This window comes from Microcebus murinus, chromosome 4 (assembly GCF_040939455.1).
Source record: "Microcebus murinus isolate Inina chromosome 4, M.murinus_Inina_mat1.0, whole genome shotgun sequence".
Classification (NCBI taxonomy): Eukaryota; Metazoa; Chordata; class Mammalia; order Primates; family Cheirogaleidae; genus Microcebus; species Microcebus murinus.
Genome location: NC_134107.1, coordinates 103,910,253 through 103,925,615, shown reverse-complemented (window position 1 = coordinate 103,925,615; position 15,363 = coordinate 103,910,253). Strand labels below are relative to the sequence as shown.

At 41.3% G+C, this 15,363-nt stretch overlaps 1 protein-coding gene and 1 pseudogene across 2 annotated transcripts; one reads left to right on the top strand and one right to left on the bottom strand.

Moving 5' to 3' along the window:
• Window positions 1-2,533: 2,533 nt before the first annotated feature.
• On the bottom strand, window positions 2,534-3,403 carry LOC105881615 (large ribosomal subunit protein eL18-like; annotated as a pseudogene).
• A 1,511-nt stretch (window positions 3,404-4,914) lies between these two features.
• ACRV1 (acrosomal vesicle protein 1) lies at window positions 4,915-12,218 on the top strand. 2 transcript variants are annotated; one of them, XM_076002633.1, is made up of 5 exons: window positions 4,915-5,004; window positions 7,076-7,407; window positions 7,552-7,807; window positions 9,147-9,266; window positions 12,094-12,218. In XM_076002633.1, the coding sequence occupies exons 1-5, from the start codon at window positions 4,953-4,955 to the stop codon at window positions 12,216-12,218; spliced, it is 885 nt and encodes a 294-aa protein (XP_075858748.1). In that variant the 5' UTR covers window positions 4,915-4,952. The 2 variants fall into 2 exon arrangements, with proteins under 2 accessions (XP_075858748.1, XP_075858747.1); XM_076002632.1 differs by having other exon boundaries at window positions 7,076-7,430; window positions 7,605-7,807.
• The last annotated feature ends 3,145 nt before the right edge of the window (window positions 12,219-15,363 follow it).

Sequence of the window (15,363 nt, the reverse complement as noted above, 5' to 3'; positions counted from 1 at the left end):
ATTTTATATCCTTGGCTTTGGGATTCATCCTAGCTCTAGGCACAGCCCAGGACCAAGGTCCACGCTTACTCCAACAGGGGACTTCAAAAATAAACATACCCCCTCTCCTTCTGCATCTTCCCTTCTAATTTAAGTGCTGTAAAGCCACTGAAATGGAGGATTTACTCCTCAGAGGCAGAATTATTTTCCAGCCCAGGTCTGAAGTCTCAGGAGGTTGTGTCAAGAACCCTAGCTAAAAACAGCATGACATTGATTGAGAGCTTGCTAATATGCCAAGCATGGTGCAATATACTTAAACAATATTATTCCATTTGATTCTCACACAATAGCCTATGGGGTGGTTATTAACATCTCCATTTTATTGGTGAGAAAGCAATCTGGCTAAAGCAACAAAGAGAATAAATGGCAAATTCAAACCCAGGTATGCAGACTCCATTGACTCTGTCACTCTGCCAATAGAACCCAAGACTTGATGGGTCCCAAGACCCTTCTGAATTGATGTTCAAAGACCAGAGGACAAGATCTCTGCTTCTAGAGATGCCACTTGTGACTCCCTTAGACTCAGAAACTCTATAGCACCATCCCACATTATAAACAAGGATGGACATTTGTCAACAAAAATAGGTTTCTATAATCTGCTAAAAGTAATTTATTTACTAAATGTTTCTACTGGAACACCCATTTAGCCTTAATCCTAGAATGCTCTGGATGGAGAGGGCAGTGTGCCCTGTTGGTTAGCCCAACTCTAGGGGATTTTTTTCTGTTCTCCCTGATCCTCCTTCCAGGGGCCAGTTGTCCAAACTCCCAAAGGCCAGAGATTGTCCCGAGCTCCCGTTCACACTCATTCCTGCAGCAGCAAAGACAGACAAGCCTTATTTCAGCATGTGGGAGCTGCTGAGGAGCTCAACACTGTATATTGTGCAGGAGTTGGGTGTGGGGGCAGAAGACATGAGAATCTTAGGGTGGGGAAACACGAATTTTAATTACTATATTAATATATTTTTATTAGCGTATTATGGGGGTACAAGTGTTAAGGTTACATATATTGCCCATGCCCCCCTCCACCCTAGTAGGTGTTGTTTTACACTGCTAAGTTTGTCATAATTTGTTACACAGCAATAGGAAACTAATACACCCCCACTACTTTGATTCTATGTGAATGTGATGCCTCAGCTTGGGTAGCTATCATGTAACTACAAACATCTAGAACAAAAGACAGGGCAAAAGAATTTCAGAAAGTTGGCTTTGACATTCAAGCCTCTGACCCAGTGTCAGCAACAGCCTACTGCTAGGCTTCTTATAATTTGAGAATACAAACGCCCATTTTTCAAATTCCAACAGGCTGGTATCCCACTATTCATAGAAGAGAGCACTTTTGACACAGGAAGTCATTTTTTTGAGACTGTAGGGTCTTTAGTCTGCATCCATTCAATTTCTCCAGAGAAAAATGTCCTGATCTCTTGCCTTGGTAAGGTGGGGTTGATAGCCTGCCCATCAGTATTTGGGAAGTTGGGAAGAAAAGAGAACTGGAGATATCTCACCATTCAATATTCAAACTCCTACTTAATCCTCCAGGTTTCAGTATGACAACTCATCTCTATTCCCTAACACTGTACCTAGTAATCCCTGCACTAAGCCTTTCACCAAAGAACATACACACATCTCCTCTCCTAAGGCACTGGAGGTGGGGTTGTTATGTAGGTGTATGAAATAGGGATAGCTAGTAGGTCTGAACTCAGGAGAGAGGATCGGAGGGCCTTGCTCTCTCCTATATAGGTTCTTCAGCAATCTTTTTGTTGGCAGCAACCCACACCCTCTGGTAGTCATGGGGTACAGCAGCTTGACGCTTGCCACTGTCCTCCTCTACAGGCAGTGTGATTTTACCTTCTGGCCTGCTAAATCAGTTATCTCTCTCCTATCCCTTTAATGTGTCACAAAATGTAGTTTCTGGCTTACAGATATATTCTAGTTTCATTAAAAAATAAATGTAGCTTCATGACATTAATATTTTATTTATTTAGAGACAGAGTCTCACTTTGTTGCCCAGGCTAGAGTGAGTGCCATGGCGTCAACCTAGTTCACAGCAACCTCAAACTCCTGGGCTCAAGCAATCCTCCTGCCTCAGCCAATTTTTTCTATATATATATATTAGTTGGCCAATTCATTTATTTCTATTTATAGTAGAGACGGGGTCTCACTCTTGCTCAGGCTGGTTTCGAACTCCTGACCTGGAGCAATCCGCCCGCCTCAGCCTCCCAGAGTGCTAGGATTACAAGCGTGAGCCACTGCGCCTGGCTGACATTAATATTTTAATGCTGATCCATTCTGTCCCTTTCCAAGACTAAGAGTATATTCATTCATTCCCAGAAATGCATCTGTTTATACAGTTCAAGACAACTGGAAGCATTACTCTCTCAGAGAATACCAAGCAGATTAATTGGTGGAAGACACCTCAAATACCCTTCTCATAATCAAGGAGTTCAATATCCTTTGTGTGCCAGAAACTCTGTAGCACACCTAACCAAATTTTATTTTATATTTTATTTTTATTATTTTCATCCAAAATCTTTTGAATAAGAGTAGGGTCCAGGTTAGTTTTTGTAGCTTCAGTGGCCCATTGGCCTCTAGAGTGCTCAAACTCCCGGCCCTTGGAGTGGACACAGGGTTTGGTGTTGCTATGTGGGGTTCCTGGGGCCTTGCCGAAATGCCAGTACACCTCTCGGATCTTTCAAAGACCAGAAAGCAGGACGGTGCCACAGCCCTCGGAGGAGTCGAGGGCCAGCTGGTCAAAGGCGAGGATCTTGCACCTGGCCTTGAGGATGCCGCTGCAGGCCAGGCTGCTCACAGGCAGCGCATACACCTTCAGTTTGGGAACCTCCTGCTCCTGCACATCATCTGTCTTGGTCCCCACAACCACAGTGGTTTTGTTTTCCCAGCCAGGAAGCTTCATCTTCTGAATCATCCAGGAAAGGGACAGAGAGGGTCAACTGGTGTGACTCTTAATCAATCTCTTCAGCACAACCTGGTTGATGGTGGAGTTGGTTCGCCTGACCTGAAACCTGTATAGCTTGCCCAAACGCCTTAGGTAAATGCCCTGGCTCTGGGGCCCCTTGTGACAAACCTTTCAGTTCTTGTTGCAGATATTAACTCCCATGAGGGTGCCTCCTGCTCAACAGGCCTGGAATGGGCGGGGAAAGCCTCTAGAGCCTGGTGCCATCGTGACCCATAACCGGATTTTAGAAGTCAGTTTTGACAACAAAAAGGAAAGTTCTGATGAGGGCAACAGAGACCAGAAAGGAAGCTGTTTCATTCAGTGGTTCAGGGGAAGATGAGAGTCTGAACTTGGGTAGTGTTAGTGGGGAGAGAGAGCAGCTGGCAAACTGAAGAGCTAGTCAGAGGTAAAACTGATGTGTGAAGTGAGGGCAAGAGAAGACAGGATGGTACCTAGGATTCTGGTTTGAGATCTGAGTTTATCATGGTGTTAGTTACTGAGCTAAAGGTACCAGAAGCAGAACTGGAGTAGAAAGGATCAATTAAGTATTTTTTTTTTTTTTGAGACAGAGTCTCACTTTGTTGCCCAGGTTAGAGTGAGTGCTGTGGCGTCAGCCTAGCTCACAGCAACCTCAATCTCCTGGGCTAAAGCGATCCATCTGCCTCAGCCTCCTGAGTAGCTGGGACTACAGGCATACACCACCATGCCCGGCTAATTTTTTCTATGTATATTAGTTGGCCAATTAATCTTTCTATTTTTAGTAGAGACGGGGTCTTGTTCTTGCTCAGGCTGGTTTTGAACTCCTGACCTTGAGCGATCCTCCCACCTCGGCCTCCCAGAGTGCTAGGATTACAGACGTGAGCCACCACGCCCAGCCAAGATCTTCAAGATTTTAAAAGACAGACAGACAGGATCCTTGCTTTTCAAGGAGCTTACAGTCCAACAGGGGACATAAACATGAAACCAATCTGGATGTAGCATTCAGTGGTATATGTAACAAAATGGTCCAAGAGAGCTGGGCAGGGAAGAAACAGATGGGCGCTAGAGGATCTCTGCCACCCAATCCCCCAAAAGTTCTGGCTTTATACTGGGTATGCATCTTCTGTATAAATCTTCTGAGCATGGCTGCCCCCTTGGTAGAAATTACAGCTCAACATACAGCTTTCAACCATCCTTTGTTGCTCCCTTTACTCTGCTGTGATATCTGTGTGTCACCCATTCCAGTTTGCCACCTGTTTCCTGCCAAAATCATGATTGATAAAGATCCATATGAAAAGACTATTTATAGAAGTGGGCATTGTTAACAAAAAAGAAGAAAAGGAAAGTTGGGGTATCAGCACAGCAGGAGACCATTATCATCCCTAGGTCTAAGAGGCAGAGGAGGAAAATATGTTACACCACAGCCTGGTAGAAAGCTGGAGCCATGGAAGAGAGGACAACCAACAGAAGCTTTGTCATGTAAAGACCCGGTCAGTGCCAACTGTGGTAGGAGGGGAAAGGAAAAATATCTTTCTCTGAATCTCCCTTCTCCCCTCCAGTCAAAGGTTGATTTAGACAGCCAAACACAAAATAACCAGCCTATCACATCTCATTGTCAAGAACACTTTAAAAAGAGAAATCTTTTAAACTTTATTACAAAAAGTGTTATTTTAGTAATCTATTATTTTTTTAACATAGGGCAGATAGCCCTAATGTACCACCTTGCACATAGAAAATACTCATTGGCCTTCACTAGTGGAATATGTCATGGGTTGCTAATATGCCAGGGGTTGCTAAGGGCCAACCTGCCTGAACAGGCTACATGAGGACCTCACAGCACAACCCATTGTGAGGAAACGTGGTTTCTTTCTGAGGTTCTAGAATTCCCAGAGCTCTGATTCAGCATTGGGAGCTTCTGCTCACAGTTTTCTTCACTGCTCTTGGGGTCCCCACACTAGGGCCCCTCTTTCTCTAAATCCAGATGAACAAGTTTCTCTTACTGATGAGTCTTTACCTGCTTGGATCTGCCAGAGGTGAGTATTATCTAGGCTTTGGGTAGATGCATAACAGGCCTTCTTTAAGGTGTTTCATCCATCGAAGAAGGAAGACCAGTCTCTTAGTTACCCAAACTAATCTGACTCAGAATCAAGAGTAGCTAAATAAATCCAACTCTGAGAGCTCCTAAACCAGTTGATTTTTCCTAATTATCGTTTTACAGTCTGAGGGGCCCACTGGCCTGGCACAGTCTTGTCCCTACTTCTTTTAGCCACTCAACATTTGTACCTGAAACTCTGGGAGATGGGAGAGATGGCCTACTGGTTCTGTAGAAGTCCAAATGAAGGTCTGTCCCTACCAATTCAGTGAAAGGCTGCTTATGTAGTTAATTTACCAAGGAAAGACAGGAGATGGGAATGTGACTTGCCTAGAAAGCCATTTCGGAACATGGCACTGATATAGGCCAGGGACCTTACAAGCCTCTCCTTTATGGCTGTGTTCTATCCACCCAGTTGTCTGTTATCTCCTCTTTCAGGATCCCCCATTCATGGTGGGCTGTGTTTCCCTCCTGCCTCCTACCAAAGAGACAGGCCATGGGGTCTGAGCTGTTAGTGAAACGACAATGTATTTTCTTTAAGGTCAGCTGTCAGAGATTTTGCGTTCTCCTTTGTTGGACTTTGAAAAGTTGACTCAGAAATGTAGATACATAGCCACCAGATAGTAGTATGTGCCAGGCACGTGGTGAAGCAATGAATCATAAACTGTAAGAATGACTAAAATTTACTGTGCTTTTTCAAGCCTCCCTTCTATATCAGAAATGTCTCTTTAATAAAACTTGTTAACTACTAAATAATCAATCAAGTAGATACAATTTATGTAATAAATTTTTAAAATAAAGACTTCCTAAAAGTCTTTAGTCTTACTAAATCTTACCTTTCTTTTATCAACATATTCCGACCCTAGTCTTACAGAAAGTCATTGATTATAAGTACTGCAATGCTCCCAGAATATATGTTTATTGCAAGATTCTTCCAGAACTTGAGTACTCTGGGGCCTTCGACTGCCTAAGCCTCAAAGATCCTGTAATTCCTCTTATCTTTTGGCTAGGATTACTAGATTGGTTATTGTAATCTACTTGTCCTCCTCTAGACAGCTCCATCTAATCAAATTGTCTGTTTGGTGCTTCCATTCAATTAAAATGAAAGTTATACTTGAAAAGAATATTTGTCTAGCAATCATTAATGAGGTGGATTAAAGGTAAAAGAGACTGGCCGGAAGAGAACAACCATTTAAGAATTTGGTAATTCCCAATGTAGAGAAAATTAACTGGGTACCTAAGCAATGATGCACTTCCCAAATTATCTTATTAAATACTCATGACAACTCCACAAAGTGGGTGTAAATGGTACGTTGCAAGGAGTCTCAATTCAGAGATATAAGCCAAGAATTTTTTATATTATTTATAACAACTTTGCTTTCTGAGTCCCCAACCACATAGATTGGGGATTGAGTGTGAAAAACTCAATTTGGTAAAAAACTTTACCAAATAAAGGTGCCTTAATCCTTTCTGATAATTTTTGTGAGCTCATTAGATATTTGTCATCATCTACTTTAAAGTTGATCCTGTTTGAAGGTTTAAATCTTCCACCCCTAACTTAGGCTAGAATTACTCAGGTATTGAAAACTACTGGCTTTCTCTCTCTCTCCTTTATCTCCATTCTTTTTGCCTTTCACCCACAGAGGAATGGGAGGGAGAGTTGGTGGTGGACTTCTAATTACACTAGTGACAGTACATTGATTTCCTGTGGCTGACTTCATCAGGGAGACACATTCATTTCCCTTCAGGCACTTCTGGTTATGAGAGAGTGGGTACCCCTGTGCAGTTCTTAATATTGTGGATCTTAAAGTTCTTCCCTTCAATCCCAGAGACGGTCTCTTAGGGTACTTAGCTGACTTCCCCCAACGCTGCACTATCTTCAGGTACCTGATCTAGGCCCACAGAAAACCTAGGAGTCTCACAACATTAGCCTCACTCCATAGGAAAGTAGTCTTTTACCCCGTTTTCTCTCTCACCTTTACCATCTCTATTCTGTTCCTTCTTCATTCCAGGAACATCAGGTCACCCTGATGAACCTCCTGGCTCTATAGATCATCACGCTTCAATTCAACAACTTTCAGGTGAGTACTTTTCACTTGCAAACCCTTCAGATGCTGAGGCTTTATATGAGACTGCTTCAAAAGGGAACACTTTAAGTGAGCATGGTTCAAGTGAGCATGGTTCAAATGAGCACGCTGTGGCTGAGCACACTTCTGGAGAACATGCTGCCAGTGAACACACTTCAGGTGAGCATACTGCAAGTGAACAGTCTTCAGGTGAGCGCGCTGCAGGTGAACAGTCTTCCGGTGAGCACGCTGCAGGTGAACAGCCATCGGGTGAGCATGCTGCGGGTGAACAGCCTTCGGGTACGGCTGAACAGCCTTCAGCTACGGCTGAACAGACTTCCGGTGAGCAGGCTGCGACTGAACAGCCTTCGGCTGCGGCTGAACAGACTTCAGCTGCAGCTGAACAGACTTCCAGTGAACAGGCTTCCAGTGAGCAGGCTTCGAGTGAACAGTCTTCCATTGAGCACACTGCGGCTGAACAGTCTTCTGGTGAGCATGCTGCTGCTGAACAGTCTTCAGGTGAGCATGCTGCTGCTGAACAGTCTTCAGGTGAGCATGCTGCAGGTGAACAGTCCGCTGAGCATGCTGCAGCTGAACAGGCTTCAGGTGAGCACGCTGTGGCTGAACAGACTACAGGGGAACAGCCTTCAGGTGTACCATATTCAACCACACCTTCAGGTGAGCAACATTTGGATGGGTGCCAATCCTTGCCTTCAGGTGGGATGTAAGGAATACATCAAGAAAACCCAATTTTAGGGAAGGAGTGTATAAGAAACAATCACTAACGCTTCACAAACAGCTCTTCCAAAGACTCTCCAGGTCTCTGCACCATAATACCGAGAGGCACAATCCAACTTTTGTGGGAGCTTGAAGGCTAAACAATTTGGAGGACTCCCTTTAAGAAAAATAACAAATATAAATGCCAGTAGCTCCTCCAATTCCATTCTCCATAAGAAATTATGAATACAAATGCCCAGTTTCCCTGGAAGGGGTTCATGGAAGTGAATTCTGAAAACTAACCTTCAGTAGCTTTATGCTAAACCTGCCTTTTAACAAACTATGTTAGAATGCTATAGTTTTGCAAATCTTATAAAGAGATGTCTAGCACTACAGCTAGTGGTTATTTTTGTTTGTTGAACATAGAATGCAAACCTTTTGTCTGTTAGATCTAGAAATAAGTTCCCAGGACAACTGCAATTCTATGGTTCTTACTTAAAAGAGGTTGTTCAGGGAAGAAAAACAAGACCCAAAGTTTGATGACTCAAGTTATTACCAGACATAAATACTTCACATTTTACCACACTGCATAAGTATTATTCTTCTAAATTTTCAGATGAGAAAAGTGAGGCTAATATAATAATGCCCTATGTCACATGGCAAGAAAGTGGCAAGCCTTGGATTCAAACATAGGTCTGTTCAGAGCCCAAACTTTTTCCACTTCTTTGTGCTTCCCGATCTAGGGGGTTAGCAGTAGAGATACTAAAAGAGGCCATATGGAAGCATTTCAAAAAGAATATCATTAGTGACCTTCAATATGGTCAATTTGAAAATGGACAATGATGCAGACTCTTTACGGGATTTGCAATGTTGGAGCATTCTAACATAGCTTATTAATCAAATGACTCCAAATGTTTGTGCCTTGTGAGTGAGAGTAAGGTGGGGAGTACAAATGGGACCAATCACGTACTTTGCCCCTATTGCATCAGACATAACAGAAGGGCATCTAATTACAAATGTCCATGAAGCCAATGGAAATACAGACTGAAATATAAGTATCAGAGCAATAAATTTGGGATTCATCAGCAATGAGGATGGTCATAGATGAAGCATAAGAATGAAGGAATTTCCTCTGGAACATCTCTGTCAGACACAGGGCCCTCCGATCCCCAACAAGAACTCAGAAATAAATGTGCTATATCCAGGCTACTTATTGCCCATCATCCCTCCCAGAAGTGTGACTCAAGGTTATACAACTGGTCCATAAGGAAATTTCATCAAGCTTATGTTAAATTTTCAGGCATAATATTAAGTTGCCATGTATGCGCTTATATGAATGATCAAGGAAAATGTCTTCGTGGAGAGGGAATTTGCACCACTCAGAATTCCCAGCAGTGCATGTTAAAGAAGATCTTTGAAGGTAGGTGGGGACTTCATGAGGCAATCTTTACCAGAGAACACATCAACCACTTTAAGTACTGATGGAGGCTGGGGCCTAGGAAGGGATCAAGGAACTAGAAAATTCAGAGCCTTATGCTTTCAAGGAGTAAGAGTAGAATCCCAGGTACCGATGAAGAGACAAAAGGCCCTTTTCTGTAGTCCCAAGACTTCTTAAAAAGAGGCAGGGGGACTGGTAAGCTCAGGACTGTGTCTGTTTTGTTCATGTTTATATATTCCTGGGACCTAAGCACAATGTCCAGTATATGGCAGGCATTTAGTAAATATTAAATAAACTAATAAACAACTGTCTACAAGTTTATGTTTATAGGTTGCCAGACCTGTCTGACTATATTCCCACACCTTTCGACCCTTACTCCCACTCCTCATCCATAAAGGGATCTTGGTTGCTTCCATTCCATGAACCACACTCCCCTTGTAATCTGTCTGCATTATGATAGATATCTATTATATCTATGACTAGATATCACTAGATATGCCATTTTCCCCACATTTCTACATGTGCGCATTCATTAATGTGTCAATAAACATTGATGACACATACTATGAGCCCTTACAGAAAGATGAACCAAATATGAACTATGTACAAAGAGATTATGGTCACATGAAAGAAATAATATCACAAAGAAGAAAATGGTTAAGTGTCATAAGAAAGGCACACATAAAGTGCAGGGAGTTAAGGGCAAGGAAAGATTAGAGGTGCAGGAAAGCCTGGGATGGAGGTGGTATTCATAAAAGGCTTTGGGGGAACATTTAAGATTTGGGCCAGTAGCTCTCAATTTTGTTTGCACATTAGATTCACCTGAGCAGCTTTAAAAAATCCTAATGCTCAGGCTGCACCAGTACAATTAAATTAGAATCTTTGGGGATGGAATCCAGGCATCAGTATATATTCTTTAAAGCTCCTAGACAATTCCAACATGCAGTTGAGATTAAAGAGAAATACTGATTTAGTCATACAGCAATGGTTGATGAAGGATATTCCAGAAACAAAGAATTATGGAAGCAAAGAAAAGTACAGAACATAAACAGGAAACATAGCAGTTTCTTCAGGGTGGCAAGGAGGGAAGTAGAACAAGAAAAATTGGGAAAGGCCGGTTGAATTTGAGTAGAATTTTAGAGCAACTTGATAACGTTAATGCTAATAATAGTTCTCCTTTACTCACCATCCCCCATGTATCAGACATTATAATATATATACACTTTAAAATACAGTTTTTCATTTAATCCTCACAAAATAGGATTATTTTTTTCCAGGCTTCCTTTGTGAACAGGATTCTTTTTTTCCGTTAACAGCAAGGGAACTGAAATTTAGAAAGTGAAGTAGCTTGCCTAAAGACATATTACTTATTAGGAAAGGGCAGAGCCAGTATTCCATCCAGGTTGGTCAAATCTCTTAAGATAGATCACTCTGAAAAGTTGGTTAGAGTGGACACAAGAGAACCTGTTAAAGGGCTATTGCAATATTTTAATCAAAATGTAACGGGAACTTAATAACAGGGTAGAGGCTGAGAAAAAGACTTTAACATATCTCTCCCACTTTTTTCCACTCATTCTGTATCCCTGCTTACATCCTACACTTACTCCAGCTGTACAAGGCACCATTTCCTAAACAAAGTTTCATGTTTTCATGTTTTTCCAGCTATGCTTCAGCCTGAAATGATCCTCCTTCCCCCCTCAGGACTTAGCCAAATGCTACCAATTCTTTATAGCTTAATTCAATATCACTTCCTTTCTCAGATCTTCCTTGATTCTATGCCCCCACAATTGAAACATCAAAATTAATCACTTATTTGTTAACAGAGCATATAACATGGCATTTCCATCTTATCTCATGTTAATATAATCTGTCTCAGTTCCTGACATCAAAGACCTTGGATGTTATTAATCTTAGTATTCTCCAGTGTCTAGCATTGTTCCTTACACACAGTAAAGGTCCCTTAAATGTCTGATGAATGGAAATGGAGTGACAGAAAAAACCATACATTACATGAGTAGAATTGACAGATCTTCACAACAAATTGAACAGAAAGGGCAAAGGAAGGAATCAGAGAAAAAAGAGGTTTTGAGAAGGTGGTACAGAAAATATGTAAGGGAAACTCAGGCAAACAAGCAGGTTTGGGGAGAAGGGTGATGAATTTCATTTGTGGCATAAGTTTTAGATGTCCTTAGCATACCTGCATGGAGATGACAATCAGTTAGTTTGAAATGTGAGAATTCAACTTGGGAGAGCAGACATAATTGGATCCAGAGTAGACAAGCAGTAGATAAGACCTTGTCAGGAGAAGAGTATCAAAAAAGAGGGTGTAGTCAACAATATCATGTGCATGCAAAGAAGCCAAAGAGTCCTGAGAAAAGGCTGGAGAATTTGATGAGTAGACCTCTATAACCTGTAAGAGGGAAGTTTCAGCACAATGGGGTCATGATTCAGAGTGCCAGGAGCCAATATGTGAATGGGAAGGAAGTTAAGGTGATGAGGATAGTCAGATCTCTGGAAAGGAAAGGACAGAATAGCAATGGTCAAGAGAAAGTATTTTTTAGTTTGGGAGAACTTGAGCATGTTTGTAAACAAAAAAAGGAGCCAGTAGAAGAGATTGAAGATATTAGAGGAGTGGGAAACTAATGAGGCCAAGGTCCTAAAGAAGGCAAATAGAAGGGAAGGGGTGAAGAAAGTATATACAAATGGAAGTCTTCCCCATCCCTGCCTAGGGGCACTGCAGACCATGGATAAAAGCTAAGGTTGGAGTAGGAAGCTTTCTGCTTATACAGTTTGTCTCTGCTCCTTTCAGGTGGAAAACTCCAATTCATGGTTCAGGGGTGTGAGAACATGTGCCCATCTATGAACCTCTTCTCCCATGGAACCAGGATGCAAATTATATGCTGCCGGAATCAACCTTTCTGCAACAAGATTTAGAAGCCTGTGCCCTTGCTTCTTGTTCTGACTTAGGCAGCAAAAAGGCTCCATCACCCTACATAGCTCAATTTATATTTAGTTTCTTCTTCAGTCAACAACTAATCACATCTGCCTGAGCATCAGACAGGATATTCAAACATCTTATCTTTTCTCTCCTATTCATGTCCTACTATCCATTCTTCTGTCCTCTGTTTTCCCTGCTTCAACTCCCATTTCTCAAAATCCCTGACTTTTTTTTTTTTTCAATAAATTCCACATGGTTAAATAACATAGGCTCCATATGGACTTCTTTTTCCATCAGTTCAGTTGCAGCAAGGTCAGCCTGAGCTTTTTCCTACCTCCTACCTTTCACTTTCTAAAGTGAAAGCATTTTATAACTACTTCATATTTATGAAAGTGAAGGGTCTCTTAGGGCAGAGACAAAAAAAAGCAATGTGAAGTAGGTATTAAACTTTTAGAGAGCTTAAACAATATTGCAGGTACTTCTCTCTGACCCCCCACCTTTCCAGCCCTATTTCCCCCACACACTTCCATTTATTACAAGTATAAAAAACTCAACCGTTCTGGCCAGGCATGGTGGCTCACACCTGTAATCCTAGCATGTTGGGAGGCCGAGGCGGGAGGATAGCACAAGGTCAGGAGTTCAAAACCAGCCTGAGCAAGAGCAAGACCCCGTCTCTACTAAAAATAGAAAGAAATTATTTGGCCAACTAAAAAAATATATTTATAGAAAAACTCAGCTGGGCATGGTGGCACATGCCTGTAGTCCCAGCTACTCAGTAGGCTGAGGCAGGAGGATTGCTTGAGCCCAGGAGTTTGAGGTTGCTGTGAGCTAGGCTGACACCACAGCACTCTAACCCAGGCAACAGAGTGAGACTCTGTCTCAAAAAAAACCTCAACCCTGGCCGGGCGCAGTGGCTCATGCCTGTAATCCTAGCACTCTGGGAGGCCGAGGCAGGCGGATTGCTGGAGGTCAGGAGTTCAAAACCAACCTGAGCAAGAGTGAGACCCTGTCTCTACTATATATAGAAATTGGCCAACTAATATATATAGAAAAAATTATCCAGGCATGGTGGCACATGCCTATAGTCCCAGCCACTCAGGAGGCTGAGGCAGTAGGATTGCTTGAGCCCAGGAGTTTAAGGTTGCTGTGAGCTAGGCTGACACCATGGCACTTATTCTAGTCTGGGCAACAAAGCGAGACTCTGTCTCAAAAAACAACAAAAAAAACCCTCAACCCTTCTTTGGCTCTTGACAGTTTTCAATAGTGCACTATTAACATAACAATAAATGATTCCTATTTATTTGCTATATAAATATGTAGCTGATAATGCTTAAACCATCTTTCCACACAATGTTAATGGATCATCTCATTAGATGATCCATTAACATTGGATGGATCATCTACTGAGCATAGAGGGGCAAGTGCAAATACTAAACAGTCCCTCATATTAGTGTTATATTCTTCAAGGTGTTTTGACATAACCTCAGAAAAGCACCCAGAAATGCAGATTGGAAAGACATCATCTTTATTTTATAAATAAGGAAATATGACATAGAGATGGTTCATTTATTCATACTCTATGTTGTTCCAATTTACCAAGGTTACAAAACTAATGAGAGTGAGGGCCAGATTCTAAAACCTAAATCTGCATAATCTCAATCTGAGCTGTTTCCATCACATTATGAATGTTAACCACAATGGTTCTTTCAAGACCAAAATCAATCCTCTCCTCTTACACAGTCCATCTCCTTTCACAGCCAGTGCTTCCACATAGCTCTGTTTAAGGGCTTCTGAGATCAGCTGGGTGGTCTTACCAATGTATTTTACAAAGCAAAAACCATTAATTTTTATTAATTCCTACTTATCTTTTTTTTCTTTCATGGATAGAGCTTTTGGTATCATGCCTAAGAACTCTTAGAACAGTATACCAAGAAACAAAGGCATTTTTTTCCTGTATGTAAAATTAAAAATTTTAATACATACACATTATGGCCCCTCCCCCCAAAAACATATTGGTAACAGGCTTTCCACTGGCAATACCTACCTGTAGGCTTGAAGGAAATGGAATATATTAAATTTCTGAGTGAAAATTATTTTGAACATATAATCCTGTTTATAGACAAAATAGTATTCTAAAATAAAGGCCAAACACCTAGAACTAAAACTCCAAATGAATTCTCAACTTGAGATACAGTTTACATGGAAGCGGGGAGAGAAATGAAAGCTTGCCAACATCGTTGACACTTATTTTGATGTGGGGTATAAATAACTGCCAGCTGTAGGTGTTGAGGAAAAAATACAAGTTCAAATACGTTGTTCAAACTGAAGGGTAGGGGAATTCTGGCTTCCATTTTTGGTGGAATAGTTTGGTTGAACTAACCCTCCTATGGATAATAATTATATATTAATACTTTGGACAAAAAATAAAAACCAACTATTTGAAAGTTCCTCTAAAGTAACTGAAGAGAAATCACCCCTAAAATGACACGAACAGCACTGGATGAGATTTGTTTGTGCCTGAGGGTACTTCTCAATCCATGCATCACAAGATGGCAAAAAGCCACAGTCTTACTGGTTTGAAGTTTCAGAAAACATAGACTACATCTGGCAGAGCAGCTGTAAAATTAGGAGTAAATCCTGGAAAGAAGAGAGCCACAGAGGACAAAACATCCAAATTTGAGGATAAACTCTGACCAAATTCTTGGCTGACTACTGACTCCAGAAAGCTTGACAACAATAACATCTAAAAGACGAAAGAACCAAGCAGAGATTTTTGTGGTGAATCTCTAAAATTCACTGTTTACTATGTCTATATGTAACAAAAAATTATTAGACACAGAAGAAGGAACTGTGACCTGTAGCCAAGGGAAAGAAAAGCAATCAATAGACCTTCACTACAAAATGAACCAAATATTGGAATTAATGAGTAAAGGCAACAAGAGATATGTACAAGAACCTAAAGAAAAACAGTGCCAAATGAATAAACAGACAACAGATCTTAACATAGATAACTGAAAAAGAACAAATGGCCAGGCATGGTGGCCAAAGTATACAACGAAGTATACTTTAAATGGTAAATTTTGTGATACATGAATTCTATCTTAATAAAAACAATTTTTAAATAGAAACAATTCCTAAAGG

What these genes read in the sequence shown, in the direction of transcription:
- ACRV1 (XM_076002633.1), top strand. Translation starts at nt 4,953, where the DNA reads ATGAACAAGTTTCTCTTACTGATGAGTCTTTACCTGCTTGGATCTGCC. An exon ending in AACAGCCATCGGGTGAGCAT is followed by an intron (nt 7,408 to 7,551) that starts GCTGCGGGTGAA and finishes TCCAGTGAACAG; the next exon opens with GCTTCCAGTGAGCAGGCTTC. An exon ending in GTTAAAGAAGATCTTTGAAG is followed by an intron (nt 9,267 to 12,093) that starts GTAGGTGGGGAC and finishes TGCTCCTTTCAG; the next exon opens with GTGGAAAACTCCAATTCATG.